Raw genomic sequence first — 25063 nt, forward strand, 5'->3', positions numbered from 1 at the left:
GAGCACCTGCTGCCTCCACCCCTCCTGAGCGAAGGCCCCAACACCTCACTGATGGGCTCAGAGCCCCCCTGTAACTTCTCCACTGCTGCCCACCAGTGCAGTAAGTAGATACCTGCCTTGCCCTTTCCTCGGCTGCTTTCCTGGACCCTTGGATCCTTCAATCCTGGGGGGTAGGGGACTTGGGTGATCCTGACCTTGAGGTGGAGAAGGGCCTCTGGAATCAAGTGGGGGGTGAGGGGAGGAGTGCCACTTGCCGTTGCACTTCAGCCAGCTCTTCAGCCAGCTTTCCTGCATACTGACCAGGTTGGGGGAGGAACAGGGGCAGATGGAGGTGGGGGGAGGATGGGGGAAGGAGCTGAGCCACTTGAAAGTTTTCCAAAGCAAATACCCAATTTCCCAACCCAAGCTCATGCTCTGCCCCAGGAATTTACCAGCCAAATAGTGTGGAATTAAGTGTGATCTTGGACAAGACTCCTCCACTCTGGGGGAAGTTTAGGGGTGGGTCTCAGTCTCCTCACTGACATACCAGAAGGTTCCTAAGTCACATTCCCAGCTCTGAAATTCTGTAACCCAGTTCGAACCCATGTTTCCAAATGCTCTCTTTTCTCTCCAAGCCCCTGAACAGCCCCTGAAGCCTCCAACACCCTTATGATTTGTTAAATCTAATTGTACGCCAGACCTTGAGGGATCATTAACAGAATGCATATTATTAGCTGTCATCTCGTTTAATCCTTACAACAAGCCTGAGAGGAGGTGCCATTTTATTCCCATTTTACAGATGAGAACACTAAGTCCAGAGAGTTAAGATGATTTTCCAATTAAGTGGTAAAGCTCAGATTTGAACCCAGGGCGGTGTGACTCCCAAACCCATACTTGTTATTATCCTCCCATACCCATACCACTGTGATGTGTGTAGGGATCATTCTTCCCTAGCTACATTTGAGGAAACTGAGGCCAGAGAGGGGAGGTGAATTCCTCAAGGTCACACAGCATGTTCATGGCAGAGCTAGGTGAATCCAGGCTTTGTGCCTCCCAGCCCACCCTCACCTCCTACATAGCACTGACCAGTTTTCACAGAGGGAAGCTAGTGAACGAGAAACAGCCCTTGGACTGGAGTCAAATGCCCAGAACTGATTGGGGGTGGGGCAGTCAGGTGGGGAAGGCCATGTTTGTTCAGCCCAGCCTGGGTCCACCCTCCCCCAGCTCCATCCAGGAAGTGTTGACTTTGGGCAGGTCCCCAAGGAGAAAAGGTAGCATTACCTGTGGGTGGGGGAGGGCTGGGCCAGAGGAGCCCCATCCCCGCTCTCCTCCTAGAGAGTCCCACTGTCCTCTCCACTCCCTCACTCTCCCATTCAATCACTTACCTAACAAATCCCTACTGAGTGCCTACGATGTGTTAGCACTGAGATGAGCAAGGACAGGTGCATCTCAGGTCTCCAGCAAAGAGCCATCAGTGACCAGGCAGTCACAGCACACGTGCGGAGGGCTGGGCTGGAACAATAGGGGAGGTGCAGGAACTCAGAGAAGAGGGGCCTGCTGCAGGAGGTACCACAGAAGCTGAAACCTGCAGCATGAGTAACAGCTGGAGAAAGTGTTCCAGGAAGAGGGAACAGCATGTGCTAGGGATAGGAGTCTGGAAATGAGGTCATGTGGTTAAGGGTTGAATATGAGGCAAAGGGGCAGCCCCTGCATCTCACCTTCTCCATCTGGTAAATGGGAATAGCATCTTGCCAACCTGTATAAGTCAAGGTACATGAAGCACCTGGTGTTATTAGCATCCCTTCTCTCCCTTTTAGTCCACAAACACGTACCAAGAAACAAGTGCCAAACACTGGGGAAAAGTACTTTTGGCTACTTGTCTCAGGTCACTCAATCTTTGCCTCCAAGCCTGTTCTTGCTCTGTACCATGCCTCCTCCAGACCTGGGAGCCCAGTATTGTGTGGGTCACAGCTACTGAGGGCGGGGGCACAGTCTGCCCCCGGGGAGCAGTCTACTACCACTGCCCTGATGCCTCCATCCCTTCGGCCAGACGTGGGTGGCTTGCAGGCTGCAGTGATCATCATCCCAACCCTGGTCTCCTCGTCCGCTCTGCTGGTCATAAGCTGCATCTTATGGAAGACCTGCCGTCGGTGGTCTCGGGTCACCCACCCCAGCCTGCCATCCACATGAGGGTCCCAGGTAAGTCACTCAAGGACCATAAGGACAGAGAGGTTCTATTTCAGCTTTATTCTTTGTCTTCCTTAAGAGGAGAAACTCTCCTTACTCTTTTGAGGCAACAAGGGATGATGTGCTGAGCTGGAAGAAGCCTCACAGAGGCCACAACCACGTGTGGGACCTCATAGTCTCCTGTACCCTTGTCCAGGTTCTGCTGGAAATTACTCATCAAACTCTCAGTTCAAGGAACTGTGGCCTTCTTTAACTATGAGACCAAGGCTACCCTTGGCCACACGCTGCCCCCCTAGTTCCCTGCGATGCCCGCTGCCTCGTGAGGCCTCCACAGGGAACCTGACCAAGGAGCAGGAAGTCCTCCTCCAGGGACTGGATGAGAGCACTCCCGTTTTCACCCAGTTGGGGTGTGGCTTAACATATTATCCGAGGCTTGCAGTCCTTAGAACTTTCCACTTCTCATATTTTTAAACACTCCCATCACCAGTGCTTTCCTGAGGTCATGGTGTTTCAGCTTATTACATGGTTCTTAGGGGGAACACAGCCCTAAGGCCCCTGACAGGCAAGGCTTGGATGGCATGGAAATTGCCTGATCCCTGGACCCCTGCCCGGCCTGGAGCCTCCTCTCTCCCTGTCTACCGCCTGAGCCCTGGGATTCAGAGGAGCAACAAAGTGAGGAAATGGGTTTCATGCAGCTAATACAAAAGCCCAGAATTCTCACCACTGCCCTAAGATCTCAGGATATCTGCTCTGTCTGCCAGCCACAGGTTCACGGCTTCTTCCATTCATCCAGTGACACTCAGGTGTGTACCATGTGCTGGGCATGCCAGGTGCTGGGTTTATAACAACAAATGACACCCAGACTAATAATCTAGTGGCCGTAACGGAACAATGACAACAGAGTATGAGAAGCGCTTGGATGGGGTACAGGAGTCTGGGGGAGCATAAAGAAGAGACCACTAACTAGCCAGGGGAGGAGGGTTAAGGAAAGTTTCCAAGAAGTGGCATCTAAACTGACAACTGAAGGATGACTAGGTGCTTGCTGGAAGGAAGGTGGGAAAGGACAGTACCGGCAGAGGGAACAGAAAGTACAAGGTAAGGTGCTGGCAAACTATGGACCACTGTCTAGCTTTATAAATAAAGTTTTATTGAGATATAATCATGTCTATTCACTTACATATTGTCTCTGACTGCTTTCGCTCTACACAGCAGAGTGGAATAGTTGTCAAAGAGACGCTATGGCTCACAAAGCATAAAGCATTTACTATCTGGCCCTTGACAGAAAAAGCTTGCTGACTCCTAGAGGTTAGAGCGCTTATACTGCCTTTTAGGAACATAGTAGCTGGAGGGTTGAGGGTGGGAACTGTGCAGTAGTCAGCTCACAATGAGTCCTTCTTTCCTCAGCCACAGTGGATTGATCCAGGAGTAGACACACGTGATTTAAACTGATCTAATCAGATTCTCTCTTCCTAGGAATTTGAAATGTGGATTGTGAGACCCAGAAAAGGAGCTGAGTTACATCAAGGTCTGTGAACCTCTGCTGCTGAGGCCCTTAGAGCTGCCCTGCTCGTTTCCAGACCCATTTATCAATAATCCCTTTGATTCTGAAGCACCTTGCAATCAATTCCCCAAACTTTTAATTTTCATTTCTTTCAGTTTCTGTTCATTTTAATGAAAAAACTTTAACTAAAATTAACATAGTGCAGAGAGATGAAACCGGTGGGGTATACAGTCAGCATGGTCCACTACATGTATAATATGAGCCACACATGTACTTTTACATTTTCTAGTAGCTACATTTTAAAAAGTAAAAAAGAAATTGGTGAAATTAATTTTAATAATATTTTATTTCACCCAATATAGGCAAATATTATCATTTCAGTATATAGTCAATATTTTAAAATTGCTAATGACATGTTTACATTCTTCTCTTTGAACTATGTCTTTGAAATCTGGGGTGTATTTTACATTTATGGCATATCTCAAATCAGACTAGCCACATTCTGAGTACTCCATAGCCATATGAGGCTGGTGGCTAACATAATGGACAGCACAGATTAGAACCTTCAAGGCAGCAAAGGACCTGCTAAGAAGTCCTGGCTTCATTCTGAAAGCATTGGGCATCCCCTGAAGAGATTCAAGCCAGGAAGTAACATGATAAGATATAGATAGATAGATAGATAGATAGATAGATAGATAGATATAGATATAGATAGATAGATATAGATAGATGGATGGATAGATAATTTTAGGAAGATCACTCTAACTTCCACTTAAAGAATGGACTGGACAGGAATTGAGGCTAGAGTTAGGGAGATCGGCTAGGAGGAGTTGAAGAGAGAGGAGAGGTAAAGATTATGATGATAGACTGGCAGCAGCAGCAGGAATATTAAGATACAGTTGAACTCAAGAGAGGCTTAGGAGGCAGGAGCAACATGTCTCATCATCATTGCTGCCCCTACACACTAAATCTACTTCCCACCTGCACATCTTTGTGTATCTCTTCCCCATCACTCCATCCCACATATCTTCCCCCTTTCCTCTCTGGAGACCAAAGAGGCAAATCCTCCCCAATCTTTAAGGCATAGTCCAGGGTAGTTATGCATACACAGTGGTCCACAGTAGGAGATCAATTCACAAATGTTTCTTTCCTCCCTCAATGAAGTCTTCTCTGAATGCTCCTGCCCACACCTCACCTCCAATCCTGAAGTATGAAAGACAGGAATATTGGCCCAATCTAGGGTAAGCTGGAGGTCCTGTCCTGAGAAGTTTCTGGCAACTCTAAGAGGAGCTTTCAGCTTCATGGGTGAAGGTGGAAAGTTATATTTAACCAGAGTTGTGGTTTTGCTAAGAGAGTACACATACAACAAATGAAAAAGAGGCAAGGAAGTAGAGGGTGAATGCAAGGGAGTGATGATAAAGATTAACCATGGAATTTCAGCTGGCATGGGAAACTCTAAGTGCTATTCACAAATATTCAAGTTCTCCAACCCCACCGCTTGCTTCTGGACTTTGGGCAGAAATGCACTTTCTGGTCCACTTGAGGCTAGGTATGACCATGTGACTGGTTCTGGCCAATCAGATTACAGATTCTAGATGGAGCAGTTAATTGCCAACATGACCCTCCAGAGTTCTCTTTTCCTTCTCCCATAGTGACCAACATTATTTGAGATGGTGGCTTTTCCATCACCCTGGGTTTCTGACTGTGAAAAGCAGAGCCTTCTGTTGACCCATGATGTTCAAGTTGTGCAAGAAAGAAATAAATCTTTCTTCGTTGTATTAAAGCTTAAAATGTAAGCCTTAAATATAAGCCTGAAATATTGGGAGTATTTGTTACTACAGCAGTACCTAGCCTATCCTGACTGATATAACTGGAGGAGAGGACATTAACAGGGAGAGAGAGAATGCAAAATGTAGGATTAATAGATTTCACTTCCTGGCATGGAAGGATTGATGGGGTCAGAACAGGAGGGATAATAGTTGGAAAGACATGGGGTATTGTTTAGAGCATTAGATTCATGATAAGGTCTAGGGTATGACCATGAAGTGAGTGCCTGAGGTACAGAGAGGACAAGATCTCTGAAGCAAGGAACTGAGAGAACAATGTTGGATCATCTCTGTGTATACTGAAATCGTCAAAGATTAAGACAGAAGCAATGTTGGAGAGAGCAAGAACCAGAAGCCAAAAATCTTGTTTCTCTTTCTGCAATGAAGATAGGAATGCCATGAAGGCAGAGACTTTTGTGCTCACTTTTACATCCCCAGTGCCTGGGACAGTGCCTGGTACAGAGAAGGCACTTAATACATATTTGCTGAATGAATGACCGGATGAAGGGGAGAGTAGTATACCATACACTTTGACAAGAAAACCTAATTCAGGGAAGAGAGTTCCTTCCAGTTCTTACTCCCTTGATTCTATTTTTCTGCAGTACTTTTTCCCCAGACCAGAGTGACTCTTCTCTTTGTCCAACCTAGAGTCTGCTTGTTGATCTATCTTGTTGTTGCCAGAAATCTCAAGGAGCTACTTTTTAAACTCATCCCCAGTGGTCTGCATGATGGCAACTCTAGCTAACACCACCCCCCGTGTTAGCAAACACTGGTGTTGCTCTCTCCTCTGCCTCCTCCATCATTCCCACATCCAGTTCCATTGCCAAATGTCTTTCCTTTGTTTCCAGACCTATCTCAAATCCGTTCCCTGCTCTTTACCCCCACAGCTGCTGCCCCAATCCAGATTCTCATCATCTCTTCCCTGACCTAGAACAAGTGTTCCTTCCTAATCCCCCCTGATTTCTCTTTGCTTCTAAGCCCTCTCTATTAGCTAGTTAACTATCGCTGCATTAAAGTTACCTTAAATTTTTGTGAAAAATTAAAACCACAAATATTTATTACCTCAAAGTTTCTGTGGGTCAGGAATCTGGGCATGGCTTAGGGGTGCCTCTGGCTCAGGGTCTCTCACATGGCTGCCACCAAGTGTTGGCCAGGGCTACAGTCATGCCAACGCTCACCTGGAGGAGGATCTACCTCCAAGCTCACTTAGGTGGCTATTAGAAGTCCTCAAGTCCTTGCTAGTGGACAGAAACATCAGTTCCTGGACACCTAAACCTCTCCATAGGGAAGCTTGCAACATGGCAGATGTCTTCCCTAAGAGCACGTGAGCAAGAAAGAGAAGGTGCCAAAGACAGAAGTTACGGTTTTTCTGTAATCTAATCTCAGAAATGGTAACCCATCACTTCTAACATATTCTATTCATTAGAATGGAATCAATAAGCCCAGTCCATACTCAAGGAGAGAGAGTCGTATCGTATGTGAACACTATGGTTTGGGATCACTGGGGACATCTTAGAGCCTGCCTACCACAACCTCATCACTGCCTCCTAGTGAACCACCTAAAGTGCAAAGCTGATCTCTTCTCTCCCTTTCTCAGAAACTTCTGTTAACTTGCTCATACTAGGACATAACCCTTTCATAATATTCCTCAATCACTATTTCATTCTCATCTTCCATCCTGTACTCCAGTTCCTAAGAAATAGCTCTGAATTATCACACTTCTATCCCTTTACACACCACTTCCCTGGTGTGGAATGCTTCCCTCCACCTCCCCAGACTTTTCTACCTGGCCAACTCCTACTCACCCATCAAGGTTTCTGCTTCCATCCGTTGCTTCTGCCAAGTCCATCCTAACTTCTAGCAGGCAGTTACGTCTATCCCTAATCAGACTTCCCTTGGCACCCTGTGCTTTCCACTAACACACCACTTAGCACACCAAATTATAATGATCTCCACTTGGATCTCAAAGTCGACATGTTCAGAAGTTCGTTTCTGCTGATTTTTATATCAATGAAATTTAGCAGGAGATGGATCTTGCAGCCTCACCATCTTCAATGGAGATGTATAGAACTAGTTATAGAATCTCACCATCTTAACTGGCATTATTAAATGCCCAGAGAGCAGTCATTTTGTAATAGTGTCCTACTAAATAAATACATGTGCTGCTCTAAAGGCAATTCTGGTCCCCACAGGCTTCCATAGGAAGAGGGCTGGGTGAGTATGACTGAGAGATTCTTCCAGAGTAGGCAGAGATGCTTCCCAACCTGCCTCCACTAGTTACTATCTATTCTAGACAAGTTACATCATATCTAAGCCTCAGTTTCCTAATTTATAAATGGAAATAACCTAGTGGTTCCTATGGTGACCACAGATCAGCTGCTATTCTGAGCACTTTAAATATGTTAATTTATTTAATCCTTAGAAATAGGATATGCGGTAGGTGTATTACTCCATTTTACAGATGCAGAAACTGTGGCACAAAAAACACAGGTAATAACTGGCAGAGCCAGGATTCCAACACAGGCACTGAGGAGTCGGAGTCTGTGTCATAATATCCACTTCACAGGTTAGTGCGGATCAAACGAAAAAGTGCGAATCAAGGTCAAGGGCAGGGCATGGCACACAATGAGTACTCTTTATTATTTTAAAACGTGAAACACCTTGGCCTGCAAGAATTCTTTCAAAGCCCATGATTTTCTGCGTGAATTCATCGGGTGTCTCCTGTAGGGAATGAAACGGATGAGTGGGGAGGACACCGGGGACGAGCCTCCCAATACCGATACAGCTCTGTCTCCGTTACTCAGGGATGCTCCTACTTTGTAAGGGGAAGCGGAAGTAGCTGGTGAGCAAAAGCCCAGTTCCGGTGTTACTGCGGGCCTTTCTAGCCGGGCAGGGGCCCGGTAGCCCCCTTGCCTGCCTCCTGCGTGCCAACAGGACCCCTTGCTCGTGGGGGCCCGGGCTCGGCGAGGGTTTGATTTTCCACTGGTGGAGGCTGCGGGCAGCGTCTGTCCGTCCTTCAGCCAACGGACTCGGCTGTCTCTTCTCGCTGTTTGGTAAAGTCCTCCTCCGCTCAAGCAGAGGGCGCCAGAAGACGGGCCTCGAAGCCTGGGAGGCTCTCTGACACGGAAGTGACGTCACGGCGCCGGAAATCCGCGTCCGCCGGGACTCAGGGGTGTGACGGGTAGTTGAAGCGGCTGAAAGCCGAGCGTGTAAGGTTACGTTAGGAGGTGTTTAAGGGCATCGTTTCCACGCTGGTTAGGCTCGGAGGCTCAGATGAGAAAAGTGAGCTCTTGGAGACAGAGGCTTGTTCATATTCATCCAGCGAGAACCTCTCCCGAGACCAGCGCGCTTCGCACACGACTCCTTTTAGCGGAGGAACGGCCTTGGGGTGGTTTGCTCCGCCTGAGTCCCTGAGGCAAGTGTCACAGGAATACCCGCACTGCACAGATGGGGTAAACGAACCCAGAGAGAGACAGGGACTTGCAGGGTAGGGTTGCCGGATTTAGCAGCTAAAATGCAGGACGCCCAGTTAAAGTTGAAGTTCAGGGGAACAGCAGTGTTTTAGTATAAGGATACCCCTAATAGTCATGGGTCATACGTTTACTGAAAAAGTAGCCGTCGTTTTCTGAATTCAGATTTAACTGGGCGTCCCATATTTTGTATGGCAATCCTACCTCACGGTCACCCAGCTGAGTGGAAGAGCAGAAAGAGCTTTTGAGACATCCTGTATGCCTCCCCACCTAAGGCTCACTAGTGTGTGGACCCATGCCCCTTCTGGGTGTAACCCTGGAAGCCTGCAGCGACCCCAGCTCGTTCCAGTTAGTGGCCTGCCCTTCGCAGGATCTAGGCTGCTGTTCAGGAGCTGAGGAGAAGGGGTCAGATACCCCTGCCTCGAGGTTCAGGGGTAACCCCACCCCCCGCCACCATCCTCCAAGACTAGTTTATTCGAAGACACTAAGCACTTACTCTGTGCTAAGCACAAACCCAGGCTCCAGATGACATTGGCAAGTAGGAGAAATATTCCCTCTCTTTGTGGAATTAACAGATTTGCGGGGAGACGAGTAGAAAGATTACATTGCGATCAACAGTTCTTTAATACGGGTAAATGCAGCACGCTGTGAAAGCACAGAGGTGCAATATCCAGGCAGAGAGTAAGAGAAAAGGGAGATACGCAAGCTGAGACTTGAAAGGTTCGTTCAGCTTATTTGTTGAATATTTGTTTGTGGGCAGTGCTTTAGGCACTAGGAACACGGCAGTAAACAAACATATCTCTGCCCTTAAGAGCCTAAGTCTAAGTAAAATGCATGTCAGATGATGAGCTGTGGGGTGCAGGAGTAAAAGGTGAGACTACGGAGGGGATCATGGGATACTGGGGTGCGAGTAGAGCGTGGTGAGGAGGGCCTCACTGAGAAGGTAACGTGAGCAAAGATCTGAAGGTGTGAGGGGGAAAGATCATGGAGCTATTTGGGGTTATAAGGAAATGTGCCTGGTGTGTTAGAGGAACACAAAGAGAGGAATGATGCACTGCCTCCAGTATGATAGCTTTCGCAGGGATTTTCAGTGACAGCTTTGACAGTGTGTTTCTTGCCTTCAATACTGCCTTTAGAATCTAATTTCTGTAAAATGTGACTCCACATAATTAGCTGGGGGGGGCCACTTTAAATAGGGTGTACAGAAAAGGCCTTTCTGAGAAGGTGACATTTAACGTGAGCCCTTTAAGTTAGGGATGAGTCAGCCCTGGAGAAGCTGGAAGAAGAGCTATTTAGGCAGAGGGAACAGCAAGGGCAAAGGTCTGGAAGCAGGAAAGAACTCAGTAGACGTGAGGAACTGAAAAGAGGCCAGTAGGCCGGTGCATGGTGAGAAGAGTGGCAGGAGATGAGGTTGGAAAGTGGACGGAGATCTCAAGCAATTTAACTTTCATTGGCATCACAGTAGGAATCCACCGGAGGATTTTCAGCAGAGGATTGACAAGATCGGATTCGTGTTTCAAAAAGATCCCTCTGACTGTTAGGAGCCTATATCAGATAATTTTGTAGGTTAAGTTTACACGGGCTTAGCTACTCACCCCCTAGGTGCCAGGAAGAGGGTTTAAAATGGAGCAAAGGGTTGACTGGGAACTCACATCCTGTTGCCTTCCGTATGGTCCCTTTACAGCTAGAATGAGTGGCCGGGGGTGGGGGCGGGGGACACCCGGGAACACCCAGAGAGCCACCATCCCCCTCCTGAGCAGGGGTGGACAGAGATGACAACTTGGACCCCCATCAGGCTCCCTGGCTGGACCTGCCTTAAACAGGCTGGGGGGTGAAGGAGGGTGAAGTGCATGCTACCACCAGCCCACTAGGTCTTCCTCGGCCCCTTTTGAATACACTTTCAATTATCCTCTCAAAGGCCCTGTCATGCTTCTGTTCCAGAAGCATTTAGGGCTGCCTGCTGCCTGCAGAATTAAGTTCAGACTCGTGCTCTGTTGTTCGATTTGTAGGACTGAGCCCTTAACCTGTGGGATCTGATTCTATCTCTTAGGTAGGTAGTGTCAGAATTGAGTGGAGTTGTAGGACGCCCGGCTGGTGTCTGAGAATTGCTTGGCGGTGTGGGAAAAAAAAACACACATTATACTAGGCTTACCCAGTGAGAAGCTCAAGTGAAGATATAAAAACAATCGCAATGAAATGTCTAGACCAGGCAAGTCCACAGAGATGGAAAATAGATTCGTGGGTGCCAGGGCTGGGGGAGGGGAGAATGGGGAGTGACTGCTAGTGGATATGGGGTTTCTTACTGAGGTAATTAACATGTTCTAGAATTAGGTAGTGGTGATGGTTGCAGAAACTCTGTGAATATACTAAAAACCACCGAATTCTACACTTTGAAAGGGTGAATTTTAAGGCATGTGAATTATATCTCAATTTTTTTTTAATTGCAGAAGAAAAATCTTTAGGGTCACCAGTAGCAGCTGGGGGAACTCTAAAATCTGAACTCCTTTGCTAAGCGGCTCACACAGCCCAGTTGCATAGCTTGAGACCCTAGCAATGTGAAGTCCTGAAGAGAACTGCCAGTGTCTGAGGAGACGTGAGCATCAGAGCCGTTGGCACTGGATGTGGCAGTAGTCTGTGGCCAGCCATGTTCTAACAATTACTGCCTGAATAAGCAAAACCGACCAGCACATATCTGCATTACTCTGATTGCCTTGCTGACCTGCAAGGAGAGGAAGGGTACGGGGTCTCCTCAGAACCTCCCAGGGACCCACCTCTTTGCTCTTTATCTTTGGTATGAATTTCCAAAAGCGGTGTCAAATATTCAGTTTTCCCCACTTTGGGCCGGGACTTAAGCTGGCTGCTGGGTTCACACAGAAGCCCCTCACCAGCCATGAGCTGCAGCCCTGGTGCCACACAGAGACAACCGTGACCCCGACCCCAGACCCTGACAGCTCCCCCTTCCCCACGAAGCCAGGCATGGAAGCTTGTGAAGACGAGAGAGATGAGTTAGAGAAGCTGGGTGCCAGTGGGAGGTGCCCACACTGCAGCGGGTCAGGACCGAAGCAGAGGGCATGGGGTTATCATAGTAGGGTGGGGAAGTCTCGGCCCTGGCCTCACCCAGGCTGCTTCGTGGACTGAACCGCCGGGTTCCACTGGCGTATTAAACAACCTAAATATTTATTCGCTTCATATTTACAAAGGTGGGAAGCAGACCAAGGGAGACCCCAAGAACCCCCCCCATACCTGGCTGACCAGGCCCCTGGCGCTGCAGAGGAGGCAGACACAACTGGGAGGCACAGGATTTATGTTGCATACTTGAACTACAGGGAGCGCAAGACTGGTCCTATTTACAGGGCAGAAACACTGCAGGGGGAGCGTGGGGCCGGCAGAGCGAGCGCCGGAGTCCTGGCCAGAGGGTGCTCCTGATCGCCACCTTCCCCTCCGCTCCCAGAGGCGTCTCTGCGGCCCCGCTGGGGTTCTCCGGGGGCGGGGGGACGGGCCCCGCTCACATGATGCTCGCCGGGGTGAAGACAGGGCCCATGCACAAGGTGTCTGTGATCTCCCAGCCACAAGACAGAGGCCTGCACGTGCCCTCGGCGTCCTCGTCCTGTTCTGCAGGCAGCAGCTGCCCTCGCAGGGCTTCCCTGCAAGTGAGAGGGGGTCCCTGGAGGCAGCCAGCACGGGGCCCGCAGGCCAGGCACTGCTAGCCGATGCACTGGAAGACCTGGCGCCACTGGGGCCGCAGAACCCAGGGGCAGGGGCAGGGGAAGGCCTGCTGCCCCTTCTTCCTCTGCTGCTCCCTTCTCCCCCATAGTCTACCCCCACAAGGGAGAGGAACCCACGTTCATTGATGTGCCCACTATTGGGCCAGGCACTTTGCTTACAGTATCTAGTATCCTCCCAAAACCCTATAAGGGTGACATTATCGACCCCATTTTACTCTGAGGAAATTGAGACTCAGAAGTTACCTGCCCAAGGTCACATCTTCTACCCTAGAAGGTGGTAGAACTAGGACTCAACCCAATGCTCACTTCAGTGCCCACATTCTTCATATCCCAAGCTTAGTACTTTAAAAGAATCATCTGCCTCCCCTCAAAAACTCTACAAGCTGTTTCTCCTACATCCCCACGTTAATAAACGGCTCGTGCTCTTGCCACACGTTGTCTTCTTCCCACACCCAGTAGATCCCTGCTGAGCCTAGTTCCTGAGCATCCTCAAAGGTACCTGCTTCTCTCCATTCCCGCTGAGACCACCATCTCTAGCCGGGAAAGTGCAGTCTCCCTGATCTGCTCTTGCCCCCTCTGGACAATTCTGACCCAGGTTCATCTTCCCAAAACGCAAACCCCTGCTCTTGAGTCGCCAGCAGTTTCCTTCCACTCTCAGGCCCCACAAGATCTGGCCCCTGCCAGCCTCTCCCATCACACACAACAGTGCTGCCTGGTTGCCAGCCACAGCAGCCATCTTTTGGGCTCACGTCTCATCCTAGGCCTGTGCACATCCGGCCTCTGCCTGCATCATCAACCGTTCGCTGAGTCCCACAGCCCAGTGTACTCCTTCATAGCAACAAGGGTTCAATGCCTGCTTCCCTGACATTCCTCCAACTATAGCAGGGCAGGGGATATGTCTGAGTTACTCACTGCCTAGTGGCCCCAACAGCAGGCTGGTACATGGTAAACACTTGGTGAGGAGGGGTGGACGCTAGGTAGGAGGACAGGGAAAGAGCACTGGGTTCAGTGTCAAGAGGCCTGGGGGTAGGGGCAGCAGGACAGCCTGTCCTTTACTTCTGCCAAGTTCTGCTTCCCCACAAAACCCTCCCTCTTCCACCTACATCTTCCCTTCCCTCCCTTCATACTTCCAGGCTATTCTAGTCCCCCACCTGCAGGAAGGCCTCCCTCTTTGCCGATATGTGCAATTCAGCAGCAAATCAGTAGTCAGTATCTTTGCGGAGTCCAGTCAGGCTGTTCCCTTCCAGGTGGGAGGTCCTCTGGGCCAAGCACCCCCTATCTGAGCCTCTGTCTCCTTATCTTTCAAAATGGGTTTTGAAAGATAAGTTTCTTAGAACCCCTCACTGGCTCCCTACTGCCTTCAAGATCAAGTCCAACCTGGGCCTCCAAGCTTCTTCTTGATCTATTCTTCCCCACAGTCCACTCCAGCCAGCCAGAGCTACTAAAAATTCTTTGGATGGACTAGACTCTGAAGCCCCTACCCCTCCTGGCCCAGACTACCCTCCTGTCAGCTTGCCTGGCCCTCCTTACCCATCAGGCCTCCTGAGAAGCAGCCCTGACCACCCTCCCCAGCCTGCTGGCCCTCCCTCCCTAGTGACCTTGGCACTCTCTATGCCAGGGTCTATGTATGCAGGTCTGCGCCTTGGCTCACCACGTTCTCAGATGCTCTTTTACCCCCCAGGACCCAGCACAGAGCCAGACTCTAAAGTAGGACATTTTGATGAGGCCCCTTTAATATGGGGAATTTTTTGACATGGCCATTTTAATACATCAAAATTTTGTGTTCCTAAGTAATGAGTGCATCTGACTCCCTGCAGCCTCATCCAACTGTGCTTGCTGGTGACGGTGCCAGGATGGGATAAGGAAGTCTGTGTGATTATTGTTTTTTTACTTTTGTTTTTTAGGCCTTGTCAAAACAGACCCCTGATGTCAAAACGGTGGCATCAGCCTATCCTGTGCCCCTGCAGGGAGTAGAAACAACAGGTTTGTTGACTGGATAAATGACATGCAACTTTGATACTGAGCCCCGTCAGGCCTGGCATTTGGTAGCACTGTTCCGGTGGGGGTGGGCGGGGGTGGGGGGTGCAGGGAAGAGGCTCAGGAACCCAGCATGTCCCTGGGGACGCAGGCTGCACTCATTCCTGAGGGCCTATTATAAAAGCCCCTCCCAACTACCCCAGCCCCCAAAGAGGGGGCCTCTTCATCACTGACCAGCTGTGTGACCTCAAGCAAGTGACCTCTGTTTGTGTGGGTAAAAGGAAATCGTCAAAAGGTGCCTAATGTAGGGCCTGACAGAAAGTTTCAACGGTTTAGGGTTAGGGTTAGGGTTAGGGTTAGGGTTAGAGTTAGTTTTCTTTCCATCTGGCCTCACTGGATCCCACTGCTGGCCTGCCGTGGGCGAGCTCAGTGAGCAGGCGAGTCTTTGACTTTCCCGGGTCACAAAGCAGCCACCCAAGTGATCAGCCCTATCTACATCTGCCCTCATCTTCTCTTAATCCACCCAGTAGTCAGAGCGGTCTTTCAGGCTTCAAACCAGCTCTCAACTTCCTTCAAGTCCCTTCCCAGATCCAACCCTGCTCCTTCTCCAGCCCCGACCAACCTCGTGTAGTTTCCTGAAGTTATGCTCGCTCCCTGTTCCTTCTGCCTGGAACCCGCTTCCCACCCCTCCTGCCACCTAACTCCCACTCGTCCACCAGGCTTTGGCTTCATCCTTCCTTCCTCAGGGAGGGAGATCTGGGCCTTGGGTTGGGAGCTGGGCTCTAAGCCTCCCTCCAGCACTGCATTATCAGGAGTGTCTGTCTGCTTCTGTGTCTCTCACGGGACTCTGAGCTCCTCAAGGGAAGCTCAGTCTCATTCATGGCCACAGCCAAGCACAGGCCTCACTTGGAATCAGCAGCCAACAGCTACTTGTCACATTGGGTTACCCAGGAGCAGGGACCCAGACCTGGGGTTCCTCTTATTGCTTCTGCCCAGGCTGCTCCCTTCTCCCCCCACTCCATTTCCCAGCAGGGCCCCCTTACCAGGCCACCCGGGACATGGCATAGGTGATGCGGCAGGTCTGGGTGCCCCCGAGGAGGGAACCCATGCCCACGGTGTAGGCGCCCATGTTCTCAAAGACCAGCCAGTCCCCTACATGTAGTTGCGGCAGCCACAGGCCCTCAGCTATGCAGTCACAGCCATCGATCACTGGGCCCCATAGGCTGCTGCTGTACAGGGGCTGCTCCGTGGATGGTTTCTGCAGGAGAGAAGGATGACAACGGTCAGCTTTCCTGGGCATACGTGCACAGCCTGAGCACCCCCTCCCTCCGAAGCCTGCATGGCTCCCACAGCCAATAGAATAAAGACTTGATGGGCCTCTAAGCCTGCAGTTAAGGCCCTCCCACTTCTCTGCATTCATTGCTTCCTACACTCTGAAGCCATAGTGCCTGGTCTTACATCCAGACTCCAATACTTGCTAGTTGTGTGACCTTGGGCAAGATACTTTATCCCTCTGTGCCTCAGTTTGCTCATTTGTAAAATGGGAATAATAACAGTACCTACCTCACAGGGCTACTGAAAGGATAAATGAGTACAGGTAGAGCATGTAGAACAGTGTCTGGCACATGGCAAGGGCCCAGTAAGTTAGCACTATCTTTATTATTGTTGGTGTTGCTGTCAGCTCCTGGCTTGGGCCTTCACTGGTGTGTCTGCCACTTTCCAGACCCTGGGTGGGTCCCCCCCTCTGCAGCCCTACCCCCTCCCTCAAATCAGAGATTGTCCTCTGGACCCAGCCCTGGGGCTCCTTCTTCTATGCAGGCCTCCACGATCCCCTCCTTCCATGCTAGGCCTGGTAACAGGAGCTAGAAGCACACCAGTGAGTTAGACCCTCCCTCCCTCCTTCCCTAGGGCTCTCAGTCTGGTGAGGAAGACGGGCCTCCCACAGACAGTCACAGGGTGACCTGCCAGAGGTCACAGAGGACCTCACAGGGTAGATAGAATTACTCCCATTTCAGGGAAACTAAGGTTCTGAGAGGTTAAGTGACTTACCCAAAGACACAACTAACAATGACATAAAATTTTTATTTTTTTTTAAGTGACTTCCAAATCCAGGAAAGAAATCTGTAACATAGGCCATTTGTGGACAACCAAGATATCACTGCAGTTTGTCACAGTGTAGGGATCCTGCCAGGCAGGTCCTAGAGGAGGAGTCATGACTGAAAGAGGGACAGAAGCGAATCCTGGCTGAATCATGCCCTTGAAAGCCCCTCGTTCCAGTTAGTCCAGCTGCTCTGGGCTCCCCAGGTAAACCCTGCTTCCCTTCCCCCAGCCCCAGCCATCCCCATGCTACTCCCTGAGGCTCCAAACCTACCAATTCCTAATTTTCCTTTAGATCTCAGCTTCCTCATGGAAACTTTCCTAAGGCTCCCCAAGCTTTGTCATCATAGCACGTACTATGATTTATGATTAGATATTTATGAAATGTATTACCCAGGCCTGTCTTCCCTGTCAGACTATAAATTCCATGAGTCCAGAGATCATGACAGTCTTGTTCACCCCCATCTCCTCCAAGCCTAGCAGTCTGGCATACTGTAGGTGCTTTTGTCAATAATATTTCTTAAGTGAATGAATGAATAAATGAATAGGGAATACATGAGTGATGAGAAAGAGGAAGAGCCAAAAAGAAAGAAAAAGAAGGTACGAATGGAAGCCATCAAAGAGTCTAGAAGGAGGCAGCGGAGGAAACGAATGCAGGATGAAGGAAAGGTGTTTCAGTACCTCAGCCAGGAGCAGGAATGAGTCAGACTGAGAAGAGTCATGGGTGCCATAAGCAGAAATAATACTCATAGTTGACAAAAGGGTAATGCATAAGCCACTGTCTCATTAATAAAGAAAAACATGCACATTATTAAAATCAAACATGAGAACCATCCTATACTCATTAATTCATTCAGTAGGTACTTATTAAGCACCTACTATATGCCAGGCTCTGATCTAGGAGCTGCAGACGCATCAGTGAACACACACAAAAAAAAACAAAGTTCCTGTGCTCATGAAGCTCACATTCTAGGAAAGCGAGATAAACCAATACATCCTTGTTCATATAACTTAACAAGCTTGTTCACAAGCTTCTTGTTAATGAGTAAAATTCATCTTAGTTGCTCTGAATTATTTCCCTTAGCTCCAGTTCTTAAAAAACAATAAGCTAGGGACTTCCCTGGTGGTGCAGTGGTTAAGAATCCACCTGCCAATGCAGGGGACACGGGTTTGAGCCCTGGTCCGGGAAGATCCCACATGCCGCAGAGCAACTAAGCCCGCGAGCCACAACTACTGAGCCCGCATGCCACAGCTACTGAAGCCCGCGCGCCTAGAGCCTGTGCTCCGCAACAAGAGAAGCCACCGCAATGAGAAGCCCACGCACCACAACAAAGAGTAGCCCCTGCTCGCCCACACGCAGCAACGAAGACCAAACGCAGCCAAATAAATAAATAATTTTAAAAAAACTTAAAAAAAACAAAAAAAACAATAAGCTAACCTTTAAAGAATTGTGAGAGGAAATGCTATATAATTGTATCCATGAGGATCCTTAAGGAAATAGGTTCCAAAGATTCTTCCACAATAAGATAAAAAGGAACCCTTGAGTTATAATCAGAGTTCTCTCACTTCTTAGTAGTGGTATAAATTAAAAATGGGTGGAAAAGAAAGATTTTAAAACTTCACAGGAAATAATGCAATTATCATTTAAAACCTTTAAAAGAAAAAGGAAACAAAAAAGGAATATGCAAAATAAATGTTCCAAAAGCATGTGGGGACAGGCTTGTAAGTCTCAGCTCTGTTTATGAGTCGGAAAACTGAATGGAAATGGACAGGCACCTGTAAAAATGTAAGATGCCCAGTCTGCTACTAGGGCCCCCTCTGAGAGAGAGGGCAGGGGGTTCCTACTTTACCAAGCATGCCCACCACTACTTCACACCTCATCTGGGAGGCAGTTGCAATTCCCATGTTACAGATGAGAAAACTCAGAAGAAATGACCTGCTTCAGGTTCTGCAGGGGGTTAGCAGCAGAACTCCAGGTGGTCCCAGACAAGGTGCCTCCTAGCTGCACCTGAATGGCTGCTTTCCTCAAAGAGACCCAGTAGGTGAGCAGACCCACAGATGAAACAAGGTGAAACATTTAGAATGGCACATGGCTTTGATGGAATCCCTAAATAGTTCCCCAACTTTTAAACAATAAATCAATTAACTCCTATACTGCATAAAGTATACAGAAATATTTTCAAAGGGAAAAAAATGGCATGAGCAAGGGCTGCACACAAAAAGGAAAAAGAGGAAACAGAATAAAAGCCTATGATCAAAATCTCACTCGTATGTTAAAAAAAAAAAAAAAAAATCTCACTCGTGAACATATAGGCAAAAATCCAAAATGAATCCCTAGCTAATCAAATCCACACTCATATTCAAAGAATCACTTTCAATGATCAGATAATTTGTCTCTAAATGGAAGGCAGGGATGATATGAGCAAGGCAATCACTGGCTTCATCATAATATGGAAAATATAGATCTACAATTCAAATTAAATTTTCCCAATACATGTCAACATGGCATTCAATAGCCTATAGCATCTCTTCTTGATTAAAACTACAGACAAAACTAAACCCCACAACGAAGAGAAACTATTTAAAATAAGGAGCCAACTCTAACTTAATGGAGATACACTAGAATGGCTTCATTTCAGAACTAGAAGCAACCTTAGTAATTAAAGTTAAGCCCCCTCATTTTCCAGATGAAGAAACGAGAGAAACAGGGCCCAGAGAGGTTAAGTAATTTGCCTAATGTTACTCAGCTACTATATGGCAGAGCCAGGACTCAGACCCACATCTTCTGACTCCAAGTCTGAAGCTTTCTGTCATGAGAAATGCTGGCAATAGCTAGCAGGGAAAAAACAAACAATATAGAGAAAGTGAAGAAATAAAATATCACATTGCAGATAACACTTGCCCACCTGGCAAACAAAGGGGAGAGAGGTAGTTACTAGAAGAGCTCAGTGAGTTTCAGCATGCAAGCCAGTGTCTCAGCTCAAACACACAGTCTTCACTCACAACAGTAATGAAAGCATTACTAAACTCAGGGATGTACTTGGGCCACAATAATACTTATTCAAAGAAAATAATAAAACCTTAAAAGGAGAGATAAAATACAAGAGCTCTACCCTCTCCTAGCTAGAAAAGCTGAGTAAAGCAAAAAAGAATTCTCTCCAGTTTAATAGATTAAATATGCTACGACTAATTAAAACTCCCAGGATATCTTTCTAAACATTAGAAACAATATGATAAAAAATAAACATGAGCCTATCACAGAATATTAATAAGTAGCAGTGACAGACTCAATTTTTTGTTAAATGTTTAATTCATACAAAAGGACATTTGTATCATGTGTAAAATAAAAAGAATAATGATAAAATTAATATCTGTGTACCCACTGCCCAGCTAAAGAAATAGAACATTTCCTCTATCTTTGAAATCCCCATCCCAATGACATGTCCCTTCCCAAACTCCTCCAGAGGTAACCATTATCCAGAATTTTGTTTTCATTATTCTTTTGCTTTACTTTTTTCCATGAGTATACCTAACCCTAAACAATTTAGAATTTGATTTTGCACTTTTTAAAATGTATATGATTGGAAATATAGGGTATGTAATCTCTGCAACTTGCTTTTTTGTTTATTTGAAACTTACATTCCCAAGATTCATCCAACTGATGCATGTAGATATAATTCACAATAAGCTGCATAGAATTCATTGTATGGAATACACTGTAATTTATTTGATTATTACCCAGCATCAAGACAACATTAAGGTTGTTTCCAACGTTTTGTATTATAGAAATTGCTCCTGTGAACATTCTGACATCTCTTCAAATACACATACCCAGAGTTTCTATGCAATATATACCTAGGAACTTGCTGGGAGAGTGTACACATGTCTAACTTTACCTAAATAATGCCAACTTGTTTCCCAAAGTAGAAATACCAACTCCACCTAGCAGTATCTAAGAGATCCAACTCTCTATATGCCACCAACACTTGATATTGTCATGCTTTACATTTTTTTCTAACCTAGTTGGTAGAAGATGTATCTTGTTTTCCTTTTACTTTGCATTTTCTTGATTACCAATGAGGTTGAGCACCTTTGCATTTTCTATTTGGCTTTCCTCTTCTGTGAACTGCCTGTTAAAGTCTTTTGCCCCTATTTCTATTGCTTTCTGCTTCACTTTTTTCCCCTTATTTTCATAAGATTCTTATTTGTCTCTGTTTCCTTTTTAAGAATCCTTCATATATTCTCTCTACTAATCCCTTATCAATTATATGTGTTTCAGTATTTTTCTCCCACTTTATGATTGCCTCCTTCCTTTCACTAACAGATGAGCAGAAGCTCTCCATTTTAATGTAGACAAACATCAGTCTTCCTTTTTGGTTTTAAAGATATTCTTCACTGTTTTTTCCTATTTCAAGGCCAAACAGATACTCTCCTGTATTGGTCTCTGGAATTTATATATATGTATGGTGTAAGATAGGGATCCAGTTTCATTTTTTGCATATGGACAATCAGGTGGTCTAGCATCATATATTAAACAATTCCTAACGATATGCTTTGCAAGTGCTGTCAAATCAAGTTTCCAGATATATGTGGATCTTTTTTGTGCTGTCAACTATGTTTTGCTGGTCTATGTTTTTATGCCACTCTCCAAACCAAACTATTTTAATAAACTTCTATTATTTTAGTGGTTACTGTAGACATTTACATTTTAACATGCATACCTAACATAAAATCTAAAATTAATCGATATCTTTACCTTCTGCTCAAACAATTCAAAATCTTAGAAGACCAGCTTGGTCACTCTACCTCCCAACTTACATTCTATTGCTATCCAGTGTTTTAGTCTATCTTGTTTGTGACAGAGACTGCTAGTTGCCTACCCCCAGCAATTCCAATCTTCAATGTTTGCTGGGCACATGTCCACCCAGAATAAAGACTATATTTCTCAACTTCCCTTGCAGGTAGTTATGGCCATAAGATAAAAGCATAAGTACTTTCAGGAAATTTCCTTGAAAGACAACTGGCAGAGAGACTTCTCTTATTTCCTATAATGGCTGGAGCTTCAAAATGCACCTACCAAGATGGGGGCAACACCTAGAAACAGGTACAGCTGAAAGCCATATGGTTCCATGTGAATATGAAACCACTATACCAGCTCTGAATTGCCTGCATCCAGACAGTTGCATAAGAGTAAAATAAACTTCAGGGTCTTGTTCTAGTCACATAATTGTTGTTGGTGGTGATGCTGGTGCCAGTCAGTGATCCTTTAAATATACCCGCATATTTACCTACCTTTGCTCATCATTCCTTCCTGCAACTCAGACCATCCATCTGGATAATTTTCCTTATGTCTGAAATATATCCTTTAGAATTTCCTTTAGTGAAGATCTATCTCTCAGTATTTGCTTGTCGGAAAATGCCTTTGTTTCATACTCATTCTTGAAAAACAATTTTGCTGGATATAAAATTCTAGGTTGATAGATTGAAGCTGCTAGTCCACTATCTTCTGCCTTCCATTGTTACAGGAGAAAAATAAGCTGTAAGTCTAATTAACATTCTTCTACAGGTATTCTTCTATCTGTCTCATTTCTCTCACTAGTTTTATGATCTTCTCCTTGTCTTTGGTATTGTTTCACTAATATGTTGTCTAGGTATGGATTTATTTTTAGGTAACATACTTGGAATTTGTTGGATTTCCCAAATCTAAGAATAAGTGTTCCTCTCTTACATTTTATTAACTCTCTGCCAGCTATTAATTTTTTTAATTTTAATTTATTTATTTTGCCTCTCAGCTCCAAATCCACCCTTCTTTGCCCTGGTTTGTGATGCTGGAGTAAGACATTTCTTCTTTACTATCCACCTCTATGTTAGGCTTTGTCAATAGAAGTTGCTGGAAAGACACTGCAAGAACAGATCAGGAAGAAAGGACTTTCCTCCTTTTAGCCTGATGTTTTCTGTGTGGCCACCTCTGGTTCAGGGTATGAGGGTCTGGTTGCATTCACTTCAGTGGCCCCCACAGTTCAACTTTGGCCTGCACAGTCCAACAAGCTTCCCTCCACTCCGCAGCAGGCTGCTTCTGTGATGCAGTTGTGTTGGGAACCCTCTGAAAGTTTCTTTGCCACTGGTAGGCTGCACATCCTTGTAACAGCCACAGTCTCTCTTTAAAGGTTTCAATCTCAGCCTTGGAGGGAGAAGCCCTCCTCTAAGTTTCTTCCTTTTTCACTCTCCCTTACCAGGGGTAGTAACTGCTTTTATCCTTTTTAGTAATTAACCATCTTTAAAGTTAGCAATTCTTTATATTAAAATTCCCCTGTTCAAATTACTTGTCTCATTTCTGTATCCTGATACAACCTCTTCCTGAAACTATGATTAGACATTATGCCTTCTCATTCTATCTACCACTTCCTTTGCCTTTCTTATTTTCTTTCCTATCTCTGTCTCTTTGTGCTACATTTGCACAGTTTCTTCAGCTCTATCTTCCCATTCCCTAATTCTCTCTTCAACTGTCTCTAATATCTTTCTTACCCTGTGCATAAGTTCAATTTTCATATATTTCATTTCTAGAAGTTCTATTTAGTTCTTTTAAAAATCTGCTAGTTCATGTTTTTATATTTGCTTACTTTTGGGTCATATTTTCAATTTTTATTTCTTTAAATATTGTAAATATTTTTATTTTTAGCATCAGATAATTCCAGTACATGTAGTAATTGCAGGTTTGAATCTGCTGTCTATTGCTTCTGCTGGTTCCCCCTCATGGTGACTTGTTTCTTTGTGTTTTGTGATTTTTTATTGTGATCTCATGTACCTTGGAAATTTATCTGTGAGAATTTTTAAAAGCCTAGGTTGAGAACTCCTCCTCCAGAGAGAATTTGTGTTTGCTTCTGCAAGATAAAATGAATTCTAGGCTTGATGTTTTTCAGACCACACAGTTAATATGAATTTGGGCAACAAACCCAAGAAAAGGCCGGCTTGTGGTTTCAAATTCTCATCTTCTTGCTCTCTTCCAACTACTAATAAGATCAAAACAGACAAGTTTTCTTGCTGTCCTCCTCTGTGGGAGTTTTTCCTAATATTCTCTTACACTAATGATTATGTACTTTTTCAGGGTTCCCAGCTTTATGTGAGGGATCCTATCATATTCTCTATCTTGACTAGTCCCTAGGAACACACACAACTATGAAAACTGAAGATCAGTGCTAAAAGGATTCAGTATACACCTCCCAGAGAGAAAGTCAGTTTCAGAGTTAGGTTTTCTCTCTGGATTAATTAATTCACTTAACGCATATTTGAACAGTCACTGTTGTATGTGCTTGGGACACACTAGTGAACAAAATAGACAAAGATCCTTGTCCTCATGGAGTTTATAGTCTAGCAGGAGGGAGGAAAACAAAATAAAGAAGTTATATACTGTGTTACAAAGTAATTAAAAAACAAAAGACCAGGTGGGGGGTACAGGTGTAATATTAAATAAGGTGTAAGGTGTCAGGGTAGGCCTCCTTTAGGGCAAGGACCTAAAGGAGGTGAGGAGTGAACCAGTGTGGTACCTAGAAAAGTGATCCAGGCAGAGGGGAAAGCTGGTGCAAAGATGCTGAGGCAGGAACATGCTGGGTGAGTTCAAGGAACTGCAAGGAGGCTGATATGATTAGAGTGGGGTGAGCAAGGCGAAGAGGGTGGGGGAGGTGGTCAGAGAGGAAACAGGGTCAGATCACAAAGGGCTGCGGGAGCTACTGTAAGGGCTCTGGCTTTAATATGGAGTGAGACAGGAGCCAAAGAAGGGTTTTAGGTAGAAAAGAGACATGATTTGACTTACATTTAAAAAGGATCCCTCAGGCTGGTGAGTTGACTGGCATTTACTCTAAGTGAAATGGAGATTCCTACTTTCACTTATTTTTTGACCTCTGAAGATTCCCTGCTATCTCTTAAGTCAGGACACAGTTTTCTTTGTTGTCAGTGGGGAGGCTGTTTGGGGTATCTAGTCTACCACATTGCTGGAGATAGAAGGCACCCTACCAGTTTTCTAAACATAGCACAAAGCTGTTGTCAAAAGAATGGGATAAAAACTAGAGATCATTGAAAAAAAATGAAATTAATGTACAGTATGGCAAAGCAGAAATAAAAAAGGGTTAGAAATCATTACTTAAGAATTGTTAAGGCAAGAACTAACCAGATTCAGACCTGACAAATACTACTGCAATATATTCCATACGGATTCACACTTTTTAAATCATAAATAATTAGAATAAAATACAATGACAAGTAAGAAAGCCCAATCTTTTCAAGGGAGGGGGTGTCTCTGTACAG

The 25063-nt window shown here is 46.1% G+C and overlaps 1 protein-coding gene across 4 annotated transcripts in view; it reads right to left on the reverse strand.

The window, feature by feature from the left end:
- Positions 1 to 12242: 12242 nt before the first annotated feature.
- AZIN2 (antizyme inhibitor 2) overlaps positions 12243 to 25063 on the reverse strand; it is a 34419-nt gene continuing 21598 nt past the window's right edge. For all 4 annotated transcript variants that reach the window (XM_070046709.1, XM_030870412.3, XM_060288663.1 and 1 more), the window contains exons 10-11: positions 15709 to 15923; positions 12243 to 12607 (exon numbers count right to left, since the gene is read on the reverse strand). In XM_070046709.1, the coding sequence (XP_069902810.1) occupies positions 12469 to 12607; positions 15709 to 15923 (354 nt within the window). In that variant the 3' untranslated portion in view covers positions 12243 to 12468. The remainder of the gene's footprint in view (positions 12608 to 15708; positions 15924 to 25063) is intronic.

This window comes from Globicephala melas, chromosome 1, assembly GCF_963455315.2.
Source record: "Globicephala melas chromosome 1, mGloMel1.2, whole genome shotgun sequence".
NCBI classification, from domain to species: Eukaryota; Metazoa; Chordata; class Mammalia; order Artiodactyla; family Delphinidae; genus Globicephala; species Globicephala melas.